The sequence below is a fragment of the Pezoporus flaviventris genome, unplaced genomic scaffold (assembly GCF_033815535.1).
Source record: "Pezoporus flaviventris isolate CSIRO_AGI_PZ_B2104156 unplaced genomic scaffold, CSIRO_AGI_Pfla_v1 ptg000054l, whole genome shotgun sequence".
Classification (NCBI taxonomy): domain Eukaryota; kingdom Metazoa; phylum Chordata; class Aves; order Psittaciformes; family Psittacidae; genus Pezoporus; species Pezoporus flaviventris.
In genome coordinates this window covers 5,986,480-6,012,655 of record NW_026892602.1, presented here as the reverse complement: position 1 = coordinate 6,012,655, position 26,176 = coordinate 5,986,480, and the positions used below count along the sequence as shown (strand labels likewise).

The 26,176-nt window shown below is 39.4% G+C and overlaps 2 protein-coding genes across 5 annotated transcripts in view; one reads left to right on the top strand and one right to left on the bottom strand.

The window, feature by feature from the left end:
* Positions 1-6,388, top strand: part of ADCY7 (adenylate cyclase 7) — a 74,110-nt gene extending 67,722 nt beyond the window's left edge. For 2 of the 3 annotated variants that reach the window (XM_061469070.1, XM_061469069.1), the window contains 8 exons: positions 180-343; positions 1,539-1,620; positions 2,178-2,333; positions 3,031-3,177; positions 3,622-3,729; positions 4,531-4,645; positions 5,263-5,387; positions 5,488-6,388. In XM_061469070.1, the coding sequence (XP_061325054.1) occupies positions 180-343; positions 1,539-1,620; positions 2,178-2,333; positions 3,031-3,177; positions 3,622-3,729; positions 4,531-4,645; positions 5,263-5,387; positions 5,488-5,634 (1,044 nt within the window). In that variant the 3' untranslated portion in view covers positions 5,635-6,388. The remainder of the gene's footprint in view (positions 1-179; positions 344-1,538; positions 1,621-2,177; positions 2,334-3,030; positions 3,178-3,621; positions 3,730-4,530; positions 4,646-5,262; positions 5,388-5,487) is intronic. The other variant, XM_061469071.1, reaches the window with a different exon arrangement.
* Positions 6,389-9,502: 3,114 nt separating this feature from the next.
* On the bottom strand, positions 9,503-25,357 carry BRD7 (bromodomain containing 7). Of its 2 annotated transcripts, XM_061469072.1 has the most exons (17): positions 25,206-25,357; positions 24,644-24,852; positions 23,796-23,925; positions 23,340-23,397; positions 21,504-21,648; positions 20,054-20,164; positions 19,508-19,692; positions 18,593-18,716; positions 17,905-17,980; positions 16,902-17,009; positions 16,203-16,335; positions 15,164-15,275; positions 13,382-13,438; positions 12,381-12,492; positions 12,091-12,234; positions 10,840-10,983; positions 9,503-10,016 (listed from the first exon to the last, which is right to left on the bottom strand). In XM_061469072.1, the coding sequence occupies exons 1-17, from the start codon at positions 25,252-25,254 to the stop codon at positions 9,952-9,954; spliced, it is 1,962 nt and encodes a 653-aa protein (XP_061325056.1). In that variant the 5' UTR covers positions 25,255-25,357; the 3' UTR covers positions 9,503-9,951. The 2 variants fall into 2 exon arrangements, with proteins under 2 accessions (XP_061325056.1, XP_061325057.1); XM_061469073.1 differs by lacking the exon at positions 13,382-13,438.
* Positions 25,358-26,176: the final 819 nt, after the last annotated feature.

The window sequence follows — 26,176 nt, the reverse complement described above, 5'->3', positions numbered from 1 at the left end:
ATTAAGTTCAGCCTTTAGTGTAATTAAAAAAAAAAAAAAAAGCTGTAAGTGTATTTAGCAAGTGATTGTAACTTCTTCTACCTAAATTATAATGATTGTGAATTTCGAACATTTGTTTGAAGGCCTCTTAGGCATAAAGCCTGAATAATTCAACTGCTCTTTCAATTCTTCTTTTACAGTATTATGCTTACTGCTGCATATTGGCGTTCATCGCTTGCTCTGTATTTCTCCAAATAAGTTTCGAACTCAAAGTTATCCTCCTGTCCATTGCTGTGACCGTGTACCTCATCATTTTCAATACCCTTCAGCACAGAAACTTGAGCTTTTATGGCAACAGTACCAGGTGCAGTGTGAGGTTTTTTATAATTGACGGTAATGTTTCATTAAAGGTGTTAGATTTTTCTACACTTAGAGGAATACTGAAATATCAAAAACATGTAAGCTGGACATTAAAAACTTTTCTGTAAAGTTAATGACATGGATTTATTTATTTATTTATTTAAGGAAGTGTGTTTTCTGAAAAATTCTATAATATGGCTTCTGAGAGCTCTGTAAGCTCACCTTAAGTTAAAGGCTAGGGGGCAGAATATTAGTCTCATAATAAGGTTGATTTTCTGTTAAACTATGAAGAAAAGCCTTGCTGAGGTCTGATGCTCCAGCTGTACTTATGAGACCTTGCTAGTCAGTAGGAAAGTGAACTCTTTGTTTACTTTACTAATGCATGTATTTTGAAAAGTAAAAGCAATTTACCAAACTAACTGTAAAAACACTTAAGATAAATCTTATTAAAGGGTTTTATTGTTCATTTGTAAGTCTGTCTCAGATTCTCAGCATAGTCTCATAGCTGAAGATTAGGAAGAATTTATTTTGCAGAGGCTATGAGCTGTCAGCACAGCTTAAAAAGCCTAAGTGAGCTCATAATTTAGCCCAGGCTATTCATATAATGAGAATTTTGTTTCCATTTGTGAAAATTAGTAGATGTGATAAGGCAGACTAATCTTACTATGAACTATGAGTGGCCTCTCAGATTTGTATGGAACTATACACAGGTGTGATTTCTAATGGCTGTCTTTATTTTAGCAATTCAGGTTTTTTTTTTGTTATCGTCTTTCCTTCCATATATATGAAATTTCTCTTCCTACTTCCAGGTTGTGTTGGCTGTGTTTCTGTGGGCAGTGTGGGGTGGAAAGCTGCAACTTGGTGCAGTGGAAATGAAGATGGCTCCATTATGATAAAGCCATGTTTACTTGAGCACATCACTATACTAGCTACTAAACAAGGTTTCAGCGCCCATTTTGTTGTTGGGAAATGCAGTTCACATGCTTAATTGAGTGATAATCCTTTTGCATTGTTAGAATAGGGCCTACAACCAGATAGCCACTGGCACAAATGAGTAATGGCATTAGTGGTGGATGTCTGAACAAGGACACCCTTGTCTGCTGTGCTCTTCTTCTTCTCCTCTTCCCCACCCCCAACCTTTAATCATGTGGATTTTCTTAAAGGATACAGATGAGTTTGTATTGCTTTCTTATTTTCAGGCTTTTCATCAAAGAGCCAAGGATAACGACTAATTTATATCTGGTTCTGTTTTACATAACCCTGATTTTACTTGCAAAACAGGTATGTATTTAAAAAGCAATAGGTTAGTTCTACTTGCAGCAAGTTGATTTAAATAAAATGCAAAAGTGTTGTTCATTGAAATTGTGCTCTAAATGACTACATATTTGGATCATTTTAATATATTGTACTTGGTTATAGATAATGAGCTCACTTGTACTTACAGATAATGTAAAACTTTTTACTGTGTAGGGGTGGGATCATCCTTATATTTTGCAACAGTGTTTGCATTACAGAAGTCACAACTTTAAAATTCTTCCACTTTGAAACTATCTTTATTTTTATGTCAATATTAGTTATAAATATAGGCAGCAATTCAGGATAAAAATGATCACCATATTATTAAAATGTCATTTTGGTAAATACACCTGGTATATTTGTACTGACTGCTTCATATTTTTCTGACCTTCATTCTCAAAGCATGTTTTTCGTAACTACATGGGCTCAAAAGGAAGGCCTGGAAGAAACTTTATTGTTACTGCACTTTTGAACTAAATTGATTAATATTTATCAGCAAGATGTTATATGGCTTTAATTTATCATACTTTGTCCCTTTGCAGATTGACTATTACTGTCGACTGGATTGTCTGTGGAAAAGTAAGTTTAAAAAAGAACATGAACAGTTTGAAACAATGGAGAATGTTAACAGGCTTTTGCTGGAAAATGTGCTTCCAGCACATGTTGCTGCATATTTCATCGGTGAAAAACGAAATGAGGTATGTTTATTCTCTGCTATGTGAAGGATGGTAAATTGGACTTATGTGACATAGAATGCCATGTCAACAAGCACACAGAAGTCTGTAAGGGTCTGCAATGTTTGTCTCTTCTTTATATCCCAAGACCTTTGTCAACACAAGAATCTGCTGTCCAGGTGGCTTTAAAAAAAATGCCAACATTTAGTGTTGGCCTCTGAAATCTGTTTTGAGAATTGGTAGTCCAGCTTCAGGATACAGTCTGAATTTGGCAAATATTTGAACAGGGTTTACTGCCTTCCAAAGACCGTATTTTACCACAGAAGATAGCCTTCCTTCTAAAAAAAGATAGTATCACCTTGATAACAACCTAGTGAGAAGTTGATTGATGTTTTTCTATTCAAAGACATCTGTCTTATTCTGCCAGCATGCCATTAGAATAAATATTGCTGATATCACAGCCATGGTGAGTGTCAGAAGACTGGTACTGTCGAAAGTAGATGAGAATCTTTAAGATACACAGATATCTCAGCTTTTCTTTGGGCAAGTCATTTTTGTTGATGTTTCTGATAAAATGTAATATGCCCACTGTAAAGTACTGGGGATGACTTCATGGAGTATTGTAATTTAGATAAGTGGTTACAAACAATAATCATAGTTTTGAATACCTGATGGTGGAAAGTGGCTGCTGACAACATGTGAATATATTGTTTTCCTGTAGGACTGGTACCATCAATCTTACGACTGTGTCTGTGTCATGTTTGCATCAGTACCAGATTTTAAGGTGTTTTATACCGAATGTGATGTCAATAAAGAAGGCCTGGAATGCTTGCGGCTGTTAAATGAAATCATTGCTGATTTTGATGAGGTAATTAAGCTTCTGGCAAAAATGGCCTGGACCCTGGACTACATATTTACTACAAAATACAGTGTTTCACTACATCTGTGAGCACTGGGGTGGAGAGAAGGCTGTAACGCTGAACTAAATTCTGTCTTCAGCCTTGCTATCTTGAAAGATATATTCCCACCTGATGGGTGTTTTTCAGTTACATCACCTAATGCGTCTGCAGTATGGTTTGAAAGTCCTGAATTCCAGGACTTTCAGTACTTCAGTGCTTTTATTTCTCCTGTAAGCAGGTAGAGCAAAACTGTGAAACTAATGCTCAGTACTTTATCTGACCTTCATGTGATTGATAGTATTCCTAGACATCTTTAATGCTTATTGTAGACAGTGAAAGATTTCTGGCTAAATCCCACACTGAAATGTGGTATTAAAGTCTCAAGTTTCTGTTTTCCTTTCCTTCAAAACCAGCTCCTGTTAAAACCTAAGTTCAGTGGCGTTGAAAAAATAAAGACCATTGGAAGTACTTACATGGCAGCAGCGGGCCTCAGTGTTACACCTGGCCAAGAGAACAGCCAGGTGCGTTGTTGCTGAAATCTGCCCTGGGCATTCTCTGTGTACCGGGGTGCATTTCAAGGTAACAAAATGTAATGTGATATCAAAAAGAAAATAAATCTCCAAGAGTGACTTTCTGAAATATGGAAAAATAGTATAAAAGTGCACTGTCTGCTGTTGAACTCGCTATTTGTCTCCTAGTTCCGTATTTTTTTTTTTCCTAAGTTCATATTAAACCTATAACCCCAGCATACTTTTTACATCTTTAATCTTTGATTCCAGTAGCTTAACATTTCTGGATGCATAATAGGATAGCTGTCATAATAGAGAGGCCAAAGACAAGGCCATCTCAGAACTGGACAGTAAGCTTTTTGTCATACCTCTTAACTGGCACATAAAGGGAATCCTCAAGTGCCATGTTAGAGCTGAATCAGAAACTGTCTCCCAGAAGAATACAAAACCAATTTCTGTACTCAGGCTCACTTTCACGATCACAGGTTTGCGTGTGACATTAGGATGCACATACTTAGTATCTACAAAACGTGTAAAATGAAACCTGGAATCCCAGAGGCCAGTCAGAAATTCATTATAAAATTAAATCATGCCATGCTTATTGCCTCACAGCCATTCTGGTTCAATTTATGTAGTTTTAAAAATCCATTCTGAATGTTTGTTGAATGTGCAATTCTACACAGTGACAAGGGTGAGTGCACTCATCCTTATAAATACATACTTTATGTGCTGATAGTACTATTTTGGAATAGTGGCCTGACATAACCTTCTGTGTCATGATTTGATCATTAATATGCATTATGAACTACACAGGATAAGGAGAGACAGCATGCTCACATTGGGATTATGGTGGAATATGGGATTGCCTTGATGAATAAACTGGATGGCATCAACCGACATTCCTTTAACAATTTCCGCCTTCGTATTGGTAAGTTGAGTTTGTGAAGAACATGAGCTCTGCAGTAAAAGTTAAAAATGAGGCAGGATAACACAGGTAAATTGCTGAGTGCTGGGGAGCTCTTCTTACCACTGAACACTGTCTTTGTATTGTTATAGAATGATGAATAGCTGAAGGCAGTGCTGTCTAGTCTAGCTTTTTATATGTGCCAAGTTCCTTCATGGATGGGCTGTTCTAATCACTGGAGGGAGTATTATGAACGCTGCAGCTGGATGAGTTTGGAGAACATTAAAGGTATAGATGGAGGGTGAAATACCTTCTTATTAACTGTTAACTAAAGACGGAATTGTCATTACACAAATGTTTATTTTTGTGTGTTACAAGGAAGAATTTTGCTTTGGCATGAACTGTGCCCTAGTTCTTTCTCAGACTTCCCATTTTACACCGAATGAGTCATTTCACATCTCCTGAGCGACAGTGCTAATATTTATAGACCAGTGGCAACACCACATGCCAGAAATGTGTGCAGGGTAAAGGGGTTGTTTTGGCTTTCTTTCCCCCTGAAGCTCATGACTTGCAGCTAATACTGAAGGTAAAAATCACATCACTTTCTGCTTAAGTAATGACACCTGCTCTTGTTTATGCAGGGATAAATCATGGCCCTGTGATTGCTGGTGTGATTGGTGCTCGGAAACCTCAGTATGACATCTGGGGGAACACTGTCAATGTTGCCAGCCGCATGGAGAGTACGGGGGAGCTTGGGAAAATCCAGGTAAACATATGAGTCTGGAATGTCTAAGACATTATTTCTGATTGTTTATTGTGAATAATCAGAAGACTTTCACAAGTTTCTCATTCTTTTCCACACAAAGGTCACAGAAGAAACAAGTAAAATACTACAGGAGTTGGGATATTCATGTGAATGTAGGGGACTCATTAACGTCAAAGGCAAGGGAGAACTGAGGACTTACTTTGTTTGCACTGAGACGGCCAAATTCCAAGGTACGGGACTGAACTGAGGCTATGATGAACTTGATCAAAATAGACTTAGAACTGCCTCCCTTCTGTGAAGACTTAGAATTTCTCTCCTTATGTGAAGGACTTACTCTAAAACCATACATATACTATTCCTGTTTCCTCTACGTCTCAAGATAAGAGAATGATTTATTATTTTTTTTTTTTTTTTTCAAGAGGAGAAGTTCTGAATAGTTCCTGGAAGGCTCACAGCCACCAGCCTGAAACAGGCTACCTTTTCCTGTATCGATTTGGGGATTTACCTGGAATTATCATGAAGCGTTTTCAGTTAGATCCTTTCCTTACCTGCACTGTGGGAGTTTAACAGCTCCAGTACCAAGAGCTGTGGATGTATAGCAGAACTCGTTACTAGGTTGGAATATTCCACTGCTTGGTTCTGCCCCACACCTGCTTATTACAGTATTGCATTTGTCATGGACAGCGATGTGACGCTGTGGGTGCTGCAGATCCTGCTTTTAGTGCAAACCAGAATGCACAGCAGAAGACGATGAATAACGGGACGAGGATTCCAAGTAAATACATCCTGTGACAATTGTGCTGAGCTCCTTCAGGAAAAAAGAATTGCACATCATGGAATCCCTGTTTCCTTGTCTTTGTCTCCTCCACCGTAGTACCTTGTACTAAACAAATGTTTTCGTGACCAACATCTCTTCACAGCTAAATTTCACCCAGCTTGGCATGTTTACATTACATGTCCTCTGTTGTGTTTCTGTGCGTCTGTACTGGTTATCTACATGCACATTCTGTATGGTCACGTAAGTGAGTGTTAAGGCTTTGGATGTAAAAACATAGACTTGACCTCAAGGAGCACTGGTCTCCTGCGGTTTGTCCTGGTGCTTTATTAGACAGGATCCGAGGGCAACTTGTGTTGCCAGCACCAGCGGTAGCTCTGTATGCTTGCTGCATTGAGGGCACTTATGGGATCAAAAATAACCTGGTTTGAATTGTTTGGACTGAAGAACAGATTTATAAGGTCAGATTAGCAGCAGCAGCAGATACTATAGAAACAGAAGTGTGTTAGAGGTGGCTTTGGGTTGTTTTTTTTTTTAAATGTTCTTATTTCCTCCATTTGACTAGCCTCTGCCTGGCTTATGTACCTTTTAAAGGCAATGCAGTTTATGAAACAGATTGGGTCTGAAGGCTTCGAAAGAATGTGGGGAAAAAATGTATTCATAATAGAAACATTTCAGCAGAGCCTCAATACTGGAAGTACATGCAGAGTGTTAGATCATTGCGGAAATGGACTTGCTGACATTGGTTTTGTTTGTTAACTCTTACACTGTTAATGGCTTTTGCTGTTTTTTAAATTGCATTATTCTACTTACTGCAGTCACTTAGTCTGTTTTCTGTTGGTGGAGATGGTAGTATTTTGTAAGGCTAACAGCTTGTACCCAATTATAGGTATTAACTAAAGATGGATCCCCACTCCCCGATACACCACATATAGTATGACTATGCAGCATGGTGGTTAAGTTCAACATCCGTTTTGTTAAGCCTTACTCTTCTGCAAAGCAGTGTTTACTAATCTTTCTGGGTTTAGTACTAACTGGTACCAGAAAAGTGTTTAACAAGCAGTTCTACGCATCACTGCCACTTTCCAATTACTGTGTGATTTCTTTAGATGAAGTGACTATTTCAAGACAGGCAGAAATCTAAGTACTGCCCAGCTATGGATTAAACATTGCGCTTCTAGCCTTTGTCAATTTGGTAGGTCAAACCTGTACCTGTAGCAAGTCTCCAACAAGAAATGGCAGGTTAGAAAACTTGAGGTTGACTGGGTCACACATGGACTCACTGAAGGACATTTTGTACTTTTCGTGTTAGTGTAAAGTCAGTGTTGTAGTTGAATAAACTTTAAAGTGGCTTTTGCTACTCCTGTATGTTGTAGTTACAGATGCTCAGCGAGCGCTTGTTTTGAGATACTGTTTTCTAAGGACCATGCGTGCCTCAAAGGCTCCTTTTGGTCACTGATACTGTATGCTAGGTGAAGTGACTGTTTGCCTCATGAATGTTTTGCCAAGTGCATTGTGCCTGAGGCTGGAGCTGGCTTTTAAGTGTCCCTGGTCACGGACCTTGTAGGATGTAGATGTGTTATATCTGTGAAAGAAAATTCCCTGTAACAGCATTTTAAAATGCTTTTATTTACACTGTACTGCCAACCTGCTTGGGCATAACTTCAACTGAAGCTCACTTCCAGAAGGGATGTAGAGAGCTGCAGCTTCCAAATGGGACAAACTTGGAGTGTTACATGTTTAAGAGGACACAATGCCACTTGCACTGCTCACCCAGTGTCTGTGTGCTATACAAGGCATACCTGGGACATGAGATGGCCTGTCACAAAGGAGTTGGATCTGGGGATGACAGAGGACTGATTTCTCATCAGAACTGGAACTGTGTAACATGAGAGCTACATTCAATCACCGAAAAAGTTCAATTTAAGCAGCAGCTTATAATTGTTTTCAACAGTCCTTGTGAGAGAAAACTGTGAAATTTAAGATCAAGGAATAACCTTGTTAGCAAAATCTCTCTCTACAGCATTATTGTTTCCTTAAACTAAAAAACTGGCACTGTGTCTCACTTGAAAAGCTAGTAACATCTTGAACTAGCAGTCTATTTTAAAGAACAAACTTTTGATTTTACTATTAAATAAAAAAATTCCTAAAACTTCTTTGGGTCTGCAGTGATTTTAAGATTCCCATGAAAAAGAAGAGATTGCTTTTACTTGTAAAGTCAACATCTTTACTTTTTGTTTTTTAAAGTGTGCAAGTGGAAAATATCCTGTAAAATCTCTTGTCAACAGCTACAGAATAGTTTTAATACTTGGTTTTCTGTCCTGTGTGCACCTGCTGCACTATCTGCAATGTGAAAGATGGGAAGGGAGAGGCATTGTGCTTGTGCCTTTGGTCTTCTCTTATAGCATGGAAATGACCTAAAATACCCACGGAAAAAATCATGCCCTGGAATAGTATCTCGGCTGCAATTACCAAGACTGACTTGTGAAAAAATTCCAGTGGTTTTGAAGTTTTACTTTTATTAAGAAATTATCTGGGACAACTGGAACTATGGGAGCAAAACCCAGGGTGAGAGTTCTGTCCTCCTGGGATGAATTTTAATTGCAGAACTTTCAAAACAATTGAACATTCCTGTGGCTGTTTTTAGAGAGGTGGAGGGAGGGAGTGTAGGGATGATGCTGAACTGGGAGTAGGGGTAGAGCTCACCATGATACTTTGCCTCTGTGTTACATAGTAGTCCAGTTCCATGCCTCTGCATGTTCTGTGGTTGCTCAGCAGAGGAACTAGCACGCTGCACGTCATTCCTGGCCACATCCAGGGTTATACTGGGAACACAGTGCAAAAGGAGCAGTATCTACAGCTGCTTCAGGATGCCTATGGTGAGCCTACTGCCCACCTATGGGAGACTGATGAGCACAGGGCACACCCTGCTTGTGCAGTGACTTGGAGGTGCCTGACTTCTCCTCAGTGCCCAAAAGCTGTATGGTCAGTCTGCTTTGGCAGTGGTTTGCTGACGAGGAACTCGACTTTTAATGCTAGGTGTTTTTCAACTAGATGCTCCTTTCTGACAAGCCAGCCTAAAATTATCACGCAGGTAATGTTCAGTAGTACCTCCCAGTAATATCGCCTGTGTGAGATTCTCAGAGCTGACTACCCTGTAGCAGTGCGATACTTCACCTGCTGGCAGCAAGTGGGTGGGTCTGTCTCCCCTCACCAGCTTGGTATGTGCCTCGGCTTGCCCTCAAGCTTTAAGAACCCTGGGAGCAGATGGTGGTGCCTCGCTGAGACGGCTCCACATTCAGAGTCTCCCACAGCTGATCTTCTGTTAAGACAGGGTCTGTTGTTTGTATTTAAAAAGTTTATTTCTTAAAAAGTTTATTTCTCTTCCTTGTGATCATTGGAGTTGCACAGTCATTTTAAAAAGGGACACTTGCCTGTTCAGATACTACTGATTTCTGCCCCAACCACACTCAGACGCAGAGGCTATAGAATGCTTTTAGGAACTGCTGGTTGAGTCCCTGACCCATATACAGGTACATTTTCACTTACGCTTTGACTTTTCCAGACATTTAACAATCCAGGAAAACTTAAACACATCAGAGGCACCGAGGAATGCCAAAAGAATAATTTAGTGCATTTATGTAGTAGACTTAACTCTAGTACAAACCATTCAAGTGTCACCAGTCCCCAGAATTCATGAACAAAAGTAATTTAACACACAAAGTACACGTGCCAGGTGAATGCACCTGAAGGGGGTTCATTTAGACGGCTGTAAACTGGACCAGAGCCTCAGACTGTGACTGGGCCACACGCTCTTTCCAGGATGGTGACAGTCTTCTTAGGTTCTTGAAAGTCTGAAAGGTTACAGTAGGTACCAGGTCAGTTAGCACAGGAAATGCCTAAATGCAACACATACTCCCTAGAGTTCTCCTGGCATCTGCTACTGGTGCAGTCTCAAGTCAGCTACATACTCTGCACTAGCCAGAGTATCTGCACTGGTCTGTACTGAAAATGCCATGTGTCGGCTGGCTCTGTAACATATCCTCACTTGTAGAGTGCTATGGAAAATACTCAACACTTCTACAGCTGAAATTTCTTAAGCAGTTTTCTTGCAGAGGTAAGTTCCTGAAGTAATCCTGTGCTTCTTAGTAAGAAATATCTTAACTGCAACCACAGACTGAATAAATTTGTTGTGTTTGTTAGTTTCTTGAAAGGAACCACTTGCCTGTTGTGTAGAGTGGGGAGGAACACAACTTTTACCCATCGTGTGCCACATGGGGGGAGCTGCTCTGGCACTTGGTTTTCCACTGACCTGTCTCCTTAAACTCCCCCCAAACCAGCAGTTACTTTTGGCTGGAGAAGCTGAGCTGGCCTGATGCTGTCAACCTACAAAGCAGTGCAGCTGGCCAAACTAAGCAAAGGGCAGGCACAGCCACAAGCCTGGAAAAAGAGAAAGCGTGATATCTGCGCTTAGCAAATTCCATACCACCAGAAGATTAATTCTGGACTGAGACCAAGCACAGCAACTTCCCATTTGAAAGAGAATTTAAAAAAGGGGAGAAGAACTGAAAGTTGGAACCGGGTTACTGCAAGTTTTACTGCAAGCCAGGCTAATGATCTGCAGATGTGGTTTTGTTTTAGTTGAACGGATGCTATAATACGTCTCTGTACACTCACCCTCTGTCAAATCTACCCAGCTGTCTTCCGTGTCAGGTAAGGGAACTGAAATTCCCATTGCTTTCCGGATTCCGTATGTACTAACAATGTCACCCGGAGTCACTTGTTGTGCAAGTTCTTTCAGGTTATTGGTTACTCTCTCCGCTGGAAAAGATAAGTGGATGCGTTTATATGCTGCATACCAGCACAAAATCCCCAAAATGAGCACTTCACACTGTAAAACCAGCTTAATTGTTTAAACACAGATGCAACTACATTAAGTATTGTATCTGCAGCAGCAAGCGGTTTGTTGTACTGCATGCAGTTACGCAAGACACACTGGGAACTATGAGAGACAGTTATGAAGAGGAGGAGGAAGGGAAGAGCTGCTGGGTGAGGCTTGAAGTGGTCAAGGAACACCAGAAGCTAAGATGTGAGCTAAAGATGTTTGGCTCACACCAACACAGGACCCGGAAGGGGAACCTGGTGGCACCCATAGCCACTTTGTCAGCACTAGAGGGCCTTTGGGAGCCAGCATTCAGTTTTGTATGTACACCAGAGACACTGATCTTATTGCTATAAATGTAGTTTTCAGCCCAGAAGGAAGCTGTAAGTACTTAAAACATGTTAAGAAACTTAATACTTGATCTGTGTTAGACTTGGTGTAATACCAATTTGATAATATTTCCTGAATAATGGGGGATTTATCTTACCACCTCAAGGGGGTGATTTTAGACCACGTATGCTGTAGCTGGTACTGCACAAGTTGGTTTTACTTGTGTAATGGCTACCCCTGTACACAGTCCTGTCTTACAAGGCTGCCATTAACCCAGGCTGTGTTAACTGACCTAAGAGATGGGCAGCTTTGCTCAAACAATGAAAGAACGTATGACTGGTATGGTAAAATTAAACTGATGATAACCAGATCAAACCTAAAGTAAAGCCAGCCTTATGCTAAGAACTTAGTAATACTTAAACAGGCCCCTTTCAAAGACCATGTAAAAATCAATAGGCTAGCCAAACACTTCTGTCGTCTGCTGCGGCATACAGAAAGCTCTCAATCAGTTTAAGGGTAATCTCTTCATAAAGAGGAAATACTTGTAATTACTGTTCAAAACTTTCATCTGGCTTTACATTGAAACCCCCTGAATTTTCTAGGCCTAACAAGGCATAAAGTCTGCACTGTAACTGTAAAACTTTTATCTTTCTTGAAGTTAACACAAGTTGAGGCTTGATCAGTTCTGCAAGAATTATGAGAAAAAGTGCATTTACCCAAGTGCATCTCTCTGTAAGATGGACCCAGAAGACAAATCATATTAGGGGGTGGTTTTGTACTTAGTCGTTCATTTTGAGCATCCTGGAGTTCTCTCAACAGCTTTGTTGTTTCATCAAGCTTCCTCTGGAAGATTTCAGCCTCTGTGTAATGAAGAAACTCCTAACTAGTAACAGAGTGTATTTATTCACATTATGACATAAAATATAGTAAGGGTGACTATGCAAAGGGATTGAGAAACTGAAACAGTTACAGACAGACCAAACGTGCAAGTACCAAGAAAACTCACCCTCAGAATCAAACTCTTCTATGGGCATGCCAAAGTTTGTAACTGCTTTTAGTGCTGTAAGCCTGTCATTATTAGCAGAGTCCAATCTGGCAGCAATATCAATTTCCATAATCTAAAACAACAACAAAAAAGCAGCAAGTAGTAATTTAGATAATATTTAGATCAGCCTTGAAACAACAACATTGTTTGGGGAAAATCCAACTGCAAAGTTAGTTAAAATTAATCTGCTCTACAAATGTGAACATATGGAGGGAAAGCTGAAAAGACACCCTGTGAAACTTCCACTGCTCTACGGTTACTCAGTTTATGATTCTGTTTCATACTTGCACAGAAAATGGCATCTGCTAAAACTGCTGGGGCATGCACAAATGATAGAGAAACTTAAGACCAGCATCCCTATTTTGAAAAAGCAAGAATAAAACTCCCTTGAGCTCACCTAAACAAATTCTCTGCTTTAAGATCTGAGGCCAAAACTGAAAACCATTCTAAGGCATGGGCTGCAGGTGAACGCTCCAGGAGAGCAGCCCCTTCCCCTAGAAATGCTGCTACTACTAAGTGAACATGTTTGGGTGGAATGATTTTAGAGGTGTATCGTACATCCACAGGGCTGCAAGTTATTTGAGAAAACTTCTCAAAGACCGCTGTTTATCATGTGATATTCCCCACTTATGTTACAAGTTCAAATTAAACCAAATCACATTAAGGTAACAATAAAATGACTGTATCTGCCAACCAGATCTAACGCATGGTTAAATAATCAGAAACAAAATATATAAACATTTTCTTCCAGTTCTCTTGATGTAAACTCTCATTTAAGACTTAACTTTTTTGAGATTCTTACTCTCCAAATGCCTACACAATGGCACACCCTTGTCATGAGCTGCAGAGTGTACTTTTACAGCTTGTCACTCTGTGTAGCTGAACAGGCCCTGCAGCTGTATGCAGTTTTGTAACTGTGGGGCTAGAGAGGTTAGAGTAGATAACTGATTCAGAAGTTTTACCTTTACATCTTTCATTGCATTGCTTCTTTCATGTGGGACTTCAGCCTCCTCTGATGGCTGAATTGAGAAATGATTTTTAAAAAAGGCATTAGAATTAATTGTCAAAGCAAAACCTTGCAAAATGCAGTATTTTTAAAGTGAGGTAAACATACTGTAACCTTAAATTTTAAACTAACCATAGTGTGTGTGCTTTTAACATAGTAGAATAGACCAAACTTTTCTGACTTGCTAACAGAGAGAAAGGAATGTTTGGCTGATGGGGAAGGGACATCACTGGGCTGATAACAACTAAGTAGACAGTAAATAAAGACCAAAGATGCTGGCCTTCAAGATAGCAAGTGGCACCCAATGTGGAGCAAGACTGGAACAGAACAGAAGCAAGGGCATACCAGCTGCCAACTCGGCCCTAGAACCTTGCAAGCATGCAAAAGCACTGAGGTCATTCAGTAAACACAGTGAGGAAGACTACTGGCAACCACAAGAGACCCCCACTAAGTAAGAAAGCACATGCGTAATTAGGGTGCAAGTATCATAATTAGTTCCTGGAAAAGCTATGAATATGCACGAGTATGCTAAATATATATCCGCTGTCAGCAAGTACTGGGTGCTCACCTTTGTGAAATGATTTGCATGTGCACCCTAGCACTGCAATAAAGAGCGCTGCTTTCTAAAACTCCAAATTGAGTCTCAGAGAGCTTCTCCGACCGACTTCTGTGGTTAACAATATAATGTTATAATAAGCTTCCTCTGTAAATCAAGTCACAAAGCAGCTGGTTTTTAGAGGACTTTCTTCACGTATTAATAGTTACTAAAATTCATGTTTACAGCACATACTGTATTGCTTTTTGCAAAGTCCACATGCCTTCCCCAGTGATGTCACATCAGAGATTATTTACTGGGGGGCAAGAAGAAATAGAAGGGTGACATTTAGAGGCTGAAATGTATTGTTTCTAGGCAATGTATTTCTCTTAATACTTGCAACACAAACCCTATAATTCAGTGTCACTGCTGGGTACCAAAAAAGAGCTGAACTAGTAACACTAAGCAAAGATCTGAACTGGGGCTGACGGCTGATCCATGAACTATGGCTAGTATTAACTTAGCTAATGTATGACCCATTAATAAAAGGCTATGATCTGTTTATTTTAATAGTTTACACTGATGTGAAACTCAAAGCAAAACTTCTAGTTAACAGGAACTGTCCTGTGGAGATTCTCAACTCATTCTTACATTGCCAATTAAGTTAACATTGTCAAACCAGCCCTTTTGATTCCCTTCATGTTTGGAATATACTGATATCTCCTAAGAGATGAAGAGTAGCTGTTAGTATTTTTACATAGCACATACCTGAGCTTAAAAGCACTGTACCAAGCAAAGGGAAAAACTAGTTACTAGTTCTTCTGAACTAAAGAGTGTCTGCTAGTAACATGAGAAATTTCTCATGGAAATAGGAAAGCCTGTCCATGATCACCTCCTTTCTAAAATACTGCTTACTGGTGTTTTCTTACTCAATGGAATAGAAGCTAGTGCTGATGAGAGTGGCAGAGAAGACATGGAAAGAATGTGTGACTGCCTCTCAACATTTTCATGTTTCACTAATTAAGAAGTCAGAATAATCCCTTTCCAGAAAACCCATCCACAGGAGACAAAGATCAGTGTTCACTTTCAAATTGTATCAATTACAAGGGAGCCCATCAAGAGGATCAGCATCGCCTTTCCCTTTACACAGCTTTAGCTTGTGTGCTAAAACCAAAGACTGACAGTACCCAAATCCACTCTTACCACTTCCAGTTCTCTGAGAGCTCTAGAGTGTCCTCCTTTAGTTAGAACATCAAGCAAACTATCAGCCATTAAGAAAGGATAATCTTGTGATTTCATCAAAAAATCATGGATACTGAAAGATCAAAAGAGTTAAAGATCAAAAGAGTTAAAGATCAAAGGAGTTAAAGATCAAAGGAGTTAATGTAACTACTTTAATACCAAATGTTCAATGGAAAAATGTTATGTAAACTCAAACCAGTATGTACAGCATAGAAATACAAGAAGTAGCACTGGACAGCTTGCTTTGGTTATCCATGCCTTTTGTAGCTGAGGAACCCATTCAGATTCCTAACAACACCTGGAAAACTAGGAAACTATAGTGCTTCAGGCAGCTACATTGGACTGAGAGCAAAACTTGCACTGTACTTCCCTTTGGTATTCCCACATTTCATTCAAATTTATACCACTGTGTAACCATTTTTGAAATTCTCATAAATCAACAGGACTTTAATGCTGAAATTTTTATAATCAAGAATAACAGAAACAATGAGAATTAATTATTTGCACTGTAGTAAATAATAAAAAAAAAAAAAATCAAACAGTATACACAGTATTTAAGAATGCAACTGGGAATTGGTATCTCTGGACTCAGCTCTCCCACTATGACCATAGTAGTTTGGTCAGTATTTGACCAAATACATGTTTCACTCAAGGCAGTAATGTAGTTCATTAAATTTAAAATATCCAGTTTGTATAAACACTTGTACCACTCAACATTTTCCTGGCTTCGAACACAAGTCCTTCAGAGTTAGTCATAAGTATACCTAAATTTTAGTCTGTGTATAGTATGCATCGGTATTATCAAAATCCTTCAATTTTGGTTAATTTCACTTCACAGACAAATTCTCTTATCTGTTCCTTAAATCGAACAAACAAAACCCAGCAGACTATAAAGACAATAGTGACATCACTCAACAGCAAAGACACAGCCCATCCTGCAGTGACACATAGCTGCTTCTGATTGTGAAAGCTGTAATACACGTACTAGTTGGTTGATTACCTGAAAGATCCTTGATTCGGCTCTTCCCCATATGTTGAATAGATTAAGTCAGAATCTTCTTTGCTTATGTTGGCAAATGTGGAATCATATGTCGGAGCATAAGAACTATAGGGTCCGTAATTCAAGTATGTCACTAATGAATAACAACGGTATTAATTATTACCTCTGATATGTGTGCATCAGATAAAAGTGAGAAGGGGTTGTAAAACAATCCCCAAAAAGAAAATTTAGGAACACATTTCTTACAGTGAAAACAAACTTCCACAGAATATCGTCTGTTCACAATGTAACATGTTCCAGTAACATCCACCTCAAATGCATTTTTGTTTAGGTATGTTTTATTAACAATATTATGCACCTTAACACAATATGAAAATTCAGTCTGGTGCTGGTAACAACTTTTCAGGCTATCCACTACACTCCCTCAAAGCTTGTGAAAACCTTTTCTCAATATAGATGAAGATTAAGCATGCCTCCCCTTTTGTATGTGTAAATTAGGCCAGACTTTGTGCTATGCTGCTGTTTGACAGACATGCAATAATGCACTTTATCATGAAAAAAACCTTAGTTCCAAACCATCTGTGTGTTAATGAGATCAACATGTTTTCATTATAGAAGAATGATCTATGTTTAAAAAAAAAAAAAAAAGAAAAAAAAAGCCAACAAACCAAACTAACCACAAAACAAATGAGTACTTACCTGGAGTAACCTTGTTTCTTTTATCTTCTTTGAACCCTTGTAATGTATTAACTCCTGACTGAAGCCTTCCAGCTGTCATACCCAGTTTTACAGGGCAGTAACCTGGCTCTGGAATAGGATGTGTATTACACAGCAATAGTATGTTAGGCACAGTTAAGTTACATAGGAAGATGTGGAAATTATTTAATACTCAGCCCAAAATGTCAGAATAAACAGGATACAACTCTCAAAGCTTTCCTCCCCAAATGCTTTGTAGTAAAGACTATGTGTAGTCTTAAACATGAAATCCGGACCAAGTGGTAATACTACTTAAGTATAGAAAACTTAAGATTTACACTAAGTTTTCATTATCAGTCTTCTTCCTTCCTGCCCTCCACTAACAGAAGCTATGTAACTAAAGAGGATCTGATTCTTCACAAGAAAGACCACACTTTATTTATTCTTGCTGATGTTCTCTACTGCACAAATAGGTGAAATGGAAAAGTCAAGTCTTCAGCTTGACTTCTGCCTGTTCTTGACCTAGTCAGTTCAGCTCTGTAATGAGCTGGCAGTTAAAATGTCAACCACCTGCACTCTTTTAGCTAGTGGCATTACACAGATGGCACCAACATGTTCCCAGTGGCTAATTCTGGAACATCTGTGACCTTTCGGGTCAGGAGGCACTGCATTCTGTACACAGACCAGAGTTAAGGAGAGTCCAAGAATGAGATGTGCCGAAGCATATGGCAGGTATTCCCTTCTCCAATGGCAAAAGCTTTCTAGTGCAGCTCCCACACCCAGGAGATGCAGCAGCCACTAAAGGCTCCCTCCAGCTGCTCCTAGTAAGAGGCACAACTGGTCCCTATCTATGCGGTCCCTGAGCTGCAGCTTTTTAAATCCGGATCTTTATCAGACTGAAAAGAAACATTCAGTTCTTGGCCAGCATTTGCTGATCTCCTCAAGCAAAACAGCAGCAGGCCTTGGTAGGTGAAAGCGGCTTGTTACCTGAATCATACCAACTTACCTCCTGCAGTAAGGTCAACTGGATTAAGAAGGCCCAGAGTTGTTGTACCATCTGGTTTTCTTCTTTCAAATTCACACTGAAATAACAGCAGAGTACTTCAATTTCTTAAACTAATAAAAACATTGAATAAAACTGTTCTATCAGCAGGAACCAGAAAGGGATTTCGAAAGGTCAGACTCAGAAGTGAGTGCTGCTTTAGCTTTTTATTTTCACTAGATAATTTTATTATTGGTACAGGCACAAGGAATTAAGAAATGATGATAACTATTGCTGTTTCTGTAGAGTCTAAGAGATAATATATGTAATTCATGTTTAAAATTAAGTGGACCCATTATAACCAAACTGGGTTCCTTCTTCTGGAGCATTAATAACCTTTGATCAGATATGTGGCTTTTTCAGAACTACAGGTTTTTGCAGGTCAGATTTTTTGAAGTTCTTACTTTTCTACTACTTTATGTAAAATTTCAGGAAATCCAAGCTGAACTTGCTCTGCTGCTGAAATTCAGCATGTGTTCAACTGATACGCATTTTTTTCACCTTAAGATGTTACACAGAAGATCAGTCACACGCAGAATGGTGTAAACTGTAACTGTAGTAAAAGCATACCTAAAGTTTCAGCTGACACCAGATGCTAAGTCACCCTATTTATGAAAAAGTGAAAGGCATTACTAAATACACAAAGACATACCTGGCTGTTTGCAAGCCTTCTTGTTAACTTCCCTCCAGATTCTCTAACAATACGATCAATCTGCTCTTGTTCCCTTTCCAAGTTACTGCTCCGCAATTTGTCTTCAAGCAGATCTTTGTCCTTCCTGTGAATAAAACGCATGTAACTTAGTCACTAGCTTTAACGGATAGATTTAACAGACACCAACTGGTTAAATACCATGAAAGGATATAGTGAAGAAATTGGTTTTGTGTCCTATGCAAACTGTTTTTGTAGACAGAACAACTAACAGAAGTGCCACTAAATACAGCTGGCAAGAGTAGGTGACAGATTTGTATCAGTAAATGCTTTATTTTAATAAACTCTGTGTTTAGCTTACTTGAGCCATACTAATGTCTGAGTTTAGGATGTTGCTAGATTTTATGTCATCACTCCCACATTACTAACAAGGATAGTTTTGGTAAAATATTAGATACTCTGAATTTTAGTGTCTGTATTTTCAAATCTGTGAAAATAAAGTCTCCAGTATTTCAGAACACTGAAAGGGGTATTTCTAAATATCAAAAGATATTTCAGGAAGTATACATTCAGTAGCTATGCATTTACACGTTTCAAATACAAAAACCCCCTACAGTACTTGAAATTGGGTACATAGTTATTTGTACCAAAATGTTTAAAAGGTCATTTATATAGATTAAAAAAAAAAAAAAGATTTATCTATACATATAAAAAAAAGGGTATTGTAAAAGAGTCTAAACTTATTTCTTTTTGGTGTATGAGGACACTTTATATAAATGTTGCTCTGTTGAGATAAGGAAGTCTCAACACCTATGCAGTACTAGGAAAAGAGAAACCCCCACTGGTCCCTAAAAGTCACCCTGTTTCCGCAGCATGTAAAGAGTGTATGCTGTAACTATTACTGAGATAATACTTCACTTTTTGTGTTCTTTGCCAGGTGTTTTGAACGCTTTAGCATCACCATCCACAGGTTCTCCCTTGTCTTTTCCATGACCATTTTCATCTTCCCCAGTTTGCTGCAGTTCCGGCTTGTCCTTTTGCTTCCTTGTCTTCTGCAGGTCAGCCATGAATTCTATACTTTGTTTCAGGCTCTGAATTCTCTCCTAAAAATCACAGAAATCCTTTTACCTGCTGCTTTAATGAATCTTTTCGTAACCTACACGGAGAGGATTTTATTTCAATTCATTCTTTCTTATATTAGCAAATATAAAGCCAGTTCAAAAAATGAAACATTAAATGCAAACTACTTCTTCAATAACTGATCTAGTAGCAGTACCGAAGCCTGAGCCTTGAAACAATGTATTTAAATTCTTATATGCAAGCATTTGACAAATATGAAGTTTTTATTAGTTTTCATGAGATCCCTGCGAGGAAAATGGAATGAAATAAGCATCAGATCTTTTCTATTTTTTTAGTATTATTTTCTGTATATTTTTTAGTATTTTGTTTTGTATTTTCTATTACCTGGCTCAGTATCTTCATCCCTGAGTGCAGTAACTTTTTTGCAGCTTTGTAGTAAATGGTGTCTGGTTTGTTGTAAATCATTGCATTAGTACACATCAGTTTGAAGTTGTCCTGGAAAGACATTATTAATTTTAGAATGAAAATTAAGATTTTGTATTATACCGTGTTAAAATCCTTGTTGCAAATGCAGTGTCTTAAGCTTGAGGGGAAAAATAAACTTCAAGTAACACTTTTAATTCATGAATCTACGAAATCTATTTAATTAAAAATTTAAACAAAGATAAGTTACAAGTCTCAAAACTAGCAATAAGCATCCTGAAAGTATTTTTAGGTACTCAGTATTGTCTGGTTTTAAAAGTATTAATGGAAGTCCTCTCAGCTAAAATTACCCACTTCCCTGAACAATCAGCAGTCATTATAAGAAAAACAAGGTGAAGTAACATACACCAGACAACAGACCTAAGTTTTACAACAGAAAAGCTGCAATTCAAAGTTAAGTCATTATAAGGAATATGCCAAAGTTGCAGTTACAATTTGGAAAGGAAACGTATGCTTGTTTGAAGTTCCTTTCTTGAATGACTGAACTAGAAACTTCACTTTTATACTCACTGCAGAGCCTCTACAGGCAGGTATGTTTTATCACATTCTCAGCTATTTACAAAGACAAAATGATAACATGAAAAACTAACCAGAAACAGCTGAAACAACAGGAAATGTTCTTCTGAAATTTTTGAGTTCTAAAGAGGAAATGTGCTAGAAAATACAACCAATACTATTAACCAACATCTGCCTAAGTTCAACTGTTACACGCAAATTACACTTCTTGAGTGCTTATCTAACCCTGTAAAGAACTAGAGAATATTTCTGCTGAAGAGAACAACAAAACAGGCTCCCACACCTTCTACAAATTTAGGGGCCTTCAAGACAGGACCTTGAATGGACAAACTACAGCACAGGGTTAAACGGTTGCTGCCAACAGACTGAGCTCATCTTGCCTTGGCTAGCTGTGGATCTACTAGATAAGCCTGGCTAGCAGAGAGGTGACTGGAAACAAATAAGGAAGTAGCAACAGACAGGAAAAGCCAAGAAATTCACCAGACTCCTTGCTTTTTGAAAGGCAATACGTTCAAAAAAAGAAAGCACTCTGACAGAAATGGTAACGTATTCATTCTTAAGTAAACATCTGACACATTGGAAGAACAAACTGACAGGTTCTATTTAATCCTGTATAAAACCTGAAACTGTCCACATCTTTGAGATATGCATGTACAAAGCAGAAGTGTTTTCTTTCACTTCCAGAATTAATTTGCTCACTAAAATTCAACAAGAAACATTTCTTCAGGCAGAAGTACTGGCTCTTTTGGCACCTTCATATTCTCATAAAATACTAGAGTTCAAGGCAACTGAGCAAAATACACCTCTGTAGTCAAAATAAAATCTACAGAATTACCTTTAATTCTTCTATGGACTGGTAGCCATTATTTTTGATCTTCTCTTTCATGGTACTAAAATCCATTGGGTTTTTAATGATCATGGAATAGCCAGGAGCAATAAAGTCAGTCACAGGAAATGAAAAGAAAGAACTTGGATCCTTTCTGTTGAGAAATGAAAAGACAGCTTTTTATGTTTCAATTTATAACAAAGAACATATTGAGCTTGGAAATTAAACAGAAAAGAAAGGATTAAATTGAAAAGGAATCAAAACCATAAAGCTAGAAATGGTTTGCGTCAGCATAATCTTTCACTTTTGAAGGTTGAACAGATCCCATAGGCATACCGAAAAAGTGCTACAAACATTATAGAAGTTATTTTTGCATTTTGATAACTACTTGTACTCCTGAGAAGAATAAGAAACCCCCTCAAACCAACAAAACAAAACCACCCCCTTTTTAGGTTCTGGGTTTTCAGAAAGTGGTTTTGTACTATAATTAACTCATCAAAAAACAAAGGGAACACAGGTCATGCCTTGTGTCATATATACCTGTCCTTCATTAACAGTAAAATTAACAGAAGGGAAAGCCTGGTGATAAAAGTTATGATAGAACTACTAATTAATGTTAACAGTTTTTTACATTTAAATTCCCTAAGACTTTTGGTGATCTCTGACAGACAATGATGCACCTGGGTGCTTCTAATAGCATTCAAATCAAAATATAGTTGGTTGATATCTTCTCCTTAGGATCAGGCTTAGCTTTAAGCTGGCAAGAAACTCTCCTCCCAAACCACTGTTTTTTTGCTTTGCACTGAACCCAGTGAAAAAGTAAACAGTGTTTTGAAAAAACAAAGCAAGCAAAAAGAAAAAAACCCAAGCAAAAACTGTTCTGCCTTTCACTGAAATCAGTGAAAAGCAAACCAGTGTCAGACTGGCCTCCTATACCAGTGCTGATACTACACTCACTGGTGGAATCCTTGGCATTTCAGGCCTTCTTCCTGAGGCTTACTTATGACTTAGGAATTTCTGCTCCAAGTTGCTACAGAACAGTGAAAAGCCTTTTGCTATACATCTGCAGAAGCACACGGCACAGATATTCTGTGACACCTGTGGAACACTTGCACAATAGCTTCCAACTGAGAGAAAGGACTCAAAAGCAAAAATGACTGCTTGTGTGGAAAGGTAGCAAAAAAACCCACCCACATTTTTATGGTTGTTAAGTTTCTTGAAACTGACACCGAAGTCTTGAAAATTTAAAGTTAAGAGAAAAGTTGTGAATCAAGTTTCAAGCTTAATCTGATGATACAGGTAAAGGGAGAGATCTTTCAACCACTCTTCTGCAAGACACAGAGATATTCTTAAAGTCAACAATGAATATGTTAAACCACAGATTACTTGAAAGAACTCTGCAAATCTGAGTGTTTTGATCAAGACATTTTGGTTAATAAAACAGTAAGAGAATGTGGTTCAAGTTTTCAATGTGTACTTCCTTTCTATAGTAAATAATGCTAAAAATAGGAGAACTCCAGGTAAAAAAAGATTTGGTTTGGCAAATTCATTCCAAAGTCTTGGGCCTCTCTGAAAAAAGAGTTCTTATAAAGAAAGCATCACATATCAGAAAATTGTCCCATTTTAGAAGTTTTTTACAAGTAACTTAAACTTGAAACTGGAAGTGTTTACCAGAAGCTTAAACTGAGAAGTTAGATGCATGCATTCTTAAACTAGTAAATTCCTAAGCCAGTCCTATTAGCAATATATTTAGCAGTATTTTCACTCAGCTTTTCATATGCCTCTTTTCTTAATGTATATTATTTTCATTTTATAGCCCTGAAAGCATGTAGCACAGACATTTACCTCTGCAGCTGTCTCATGAGTTGATTCAGAGCTTCCTGAAGTGGTGTCTGCTCCACCTCTAGATCAAAAAGAAGTGGAGGGAGAATGTGTGTGAGACAGAACTGACTGCAAGAGGTACTAAATGTCCAAGATACTAGAAATCAACTAAACAAAACTGATGCAAGTTGAGAGCTTATCATAAGTGAAAAAAATACAGTGACAATTCCTGTAACATATATGGAGGATCTACTTTTCTCACTGGCCTTGACATTCTGCCCACTCTGACACAGGTACCAGGTACCATTCTGCAAAAGTGGTATAGAGAAACGTAGTTTCAGATTTTTGTATGAGATGGGGAAAACACCAATATGGCAAAAAATGTCAAGTTACCTGCTACAGAAACAAAAAACAATAAAATTTGAGTCAATTAAAGAAAACTGCAATTAACAAAATAGATTTCTTTCTTTCCCCCCTTACCTTCCTGTTTTGACAAAGTACTTGTCAGTGGTTTTTCTGGTGGCAATTCCAATCTGATGGGTGTTTGACATTTCATTTCCTGCTCTCCCTCACTGTCTGCAGGGTCTCGGTCTCGTTTCCTTTTATCTTCCTAGAAAGTGCAATACTGTTATAGAAACTTACAGAAGCTGCAAAATCAGCATTACGACTGTACATAATGCTCTCTGGATTGTTCAAAACAACTTCACATGGCTAGTTGTAATCCTTAAACTTTATGTACTGTCTCCATCTGCTGGACAATAAAGTAATTCAGATACAGAATGCAACGTACCACTGGATTATTTTTTAAAATGTGACAGACAGCCACTTACAGCATGACAGGAACAATTCTGCACAGAGTTGTTTCCAGGGAAGCTCTTAATAAGATTTTTTATTTAAGTTTTAGAAAAAAGCTGTTACTAAATAGCCAGTAAATTTAAATTACAGGTACCAATAATTCTTCAAATAAATGTATTTTAATTACTTACCATGTTAAGAATTTGACGAGAAATATTTTTTCAGTTTTAATTAGGAACTTAATTTGAAAAGCCTTCTTCTTATTTTATATAAATGAATTTAGAAGCAAAATCTCCCCCCTGCCTTTTAAATTTTCTATCTTTGTTGAAAGATGAGATATTCCAGATGACTTATCTTTTTCTAATGAAACTACCCAGAGAAAAGGAATCTGCAAAACTAACATAGTAAGTTTGAATGTGTTTCAACTTAAGGATACAAGTTACAGTTCTACCTGCTCACCTCTTCATGTGAAGACTAGCGGAAGTTGAAGTATGTCTACATGCTTCATGAATACATGCTTCATGAATACGTACCTTAACTTTTCTCTTTCTTTTCTCCTTTTCTTCTCCAGGAACTTGTTTTTCTCCTTTCTTTCTCTTTTTCCTTTTCCTGTCCTTGTGTTTCTCATGTTCGGATTTGTCTTCATACAGGCTGGAATCGAGTCCTGCATTTCCTGTAGAGAGCTCAGCGACCTCACTTCCTCCAACTTTCAGCACCAGCTTCAGTGGCTTTTCTACGTATTCTTAAAACAGCGGAGAAACAATCGATGTGAGCACCGTGCTCCTGCCCTCAGCCTGAACCCGCCACCACAAGCTCTCCCGCCCCACCTCCCCTCCCCAGCATGTCACTAGCCCACACAGCATTTGCATTCCAGACTCGCAGCCTCTTCTACCTCTCCCTCAAAACGAATTAGCGCCGCCAGGCCGAGTCCCGACCCAAGCCAGCAAACCCCCCTCGGGCTCAGCAGCTGCACTAGGCCGCTACGCCCGGGAAGTGGGCCCAGGTAAACCGCGCGGCCCCCTCGGACCGGCGGCAGGAAGGACCGAGGCCCCGCGTCCGCTGTGGCACCTCGCTGCCCGCCGGCGCCGCACCCACCTTCGTAAGGGTGCTTGTCCGACTTGTGCTTCTTGTGTTTCTTGCCCATGGCGCCGGCCGGGCCTGCGCAGGCCGCGGTGTTGTGCCGGAGAGCGGGCCCCCGACAAGCGGCGCCGCGCACGACCGGCGGGAAGGGCTCTCGGAGAGGAGGCAGCGCCCCCTGGCGCGCGGGAGGTACGGCGAGCAGCGCTGAAGCTAGCGCGGGCGCAGTGGCGGGAGGGCGGCGACTGGCTTGGCTTGGGCCGAGGCCGTCGCGGAGCGGTGGTGGGAGTTTTTCGCCTGCTCTTTGGGGACCACCGCTCCCCCCGGAACAGTTGTGTTTCCCCGCGTTCGGGTCTACGGGTAGCGCTGCGCACCAGTGGCTTTTGTAGGATTCACCCCGAGTACCCCTGTGTTTGCCCTAGGCTGCACTGCGGCATTGCTCTTGGTGTGGGTGTAAGTGCTGGGGGGCGAGTGTGGTACAAGTGAAAGGGGTGCTGGGTAAGCCTGCTTTCCCGAAGTAGTTTTAAGTTGCACCTGAGTAGGCATGAAGGGGTCTGCTTGACCTGGTGCTGCTGCAAAGCTCCAGCTTGCAGCAGACCCGCAGGCCAAGGTAGAGGCCCAGAGGTTGAGAGCTAGGCCCAAAAGCTGAGAACCTGCTGCCAGACTTGTACTGGTGAGAGCAGCAGAAGCTGTATGTGCCTGAAGAAGAGTAGAGTTTGCAGAGGTGCGCTGAGGTCTGCAGTAGTGGAAGGGGCAGGTCTGTCTTGCGCTCTGACACAAAGCAATGATGGTTCCAGCCCTGGCTGGGACAGGCTCTGCCTTTCAGAATGAGTGATTAGACTGAATGCTCACCAGTTTCGAAAACAAGCCTTTATAATCAGGTTATTAATTTAAGGCAAATATATGTGTATTACCCATTACAGGTTAAAAATAACTTAGAAATTGAGGCTTCCTAGAAACTGTGGAAGTTAACCCATTTGCCTTTACTG

What these genes read in the sequence shown, in the direction of transcription:
- BRD7 (XM_061469072.1), bottom strand. Translation starts at nt 25,254, where the DNA reads ATGGGCAAGAAACACAAGAAGCACAAGTCGGACAAGCACCCTTACGAA. An exon ending in GGATGAAGATACTGAGCCAG is followed by an intron (nt 19,693 to 20,053) that starts GTAATAGAAAAT and finishes TGTGATTTTTAG; the next exon opens with GAGAGAATTCAGAGCCTGAA. An exon ending in CCTGGCAAAGAACACAAAAA is followed by an intron (nt 18,717 to 19,507) that starts GTGAAGTATTAT and finishes TTTTATTCACAG; the next exon opens with GAAGGACAAAGATCTGCTTG.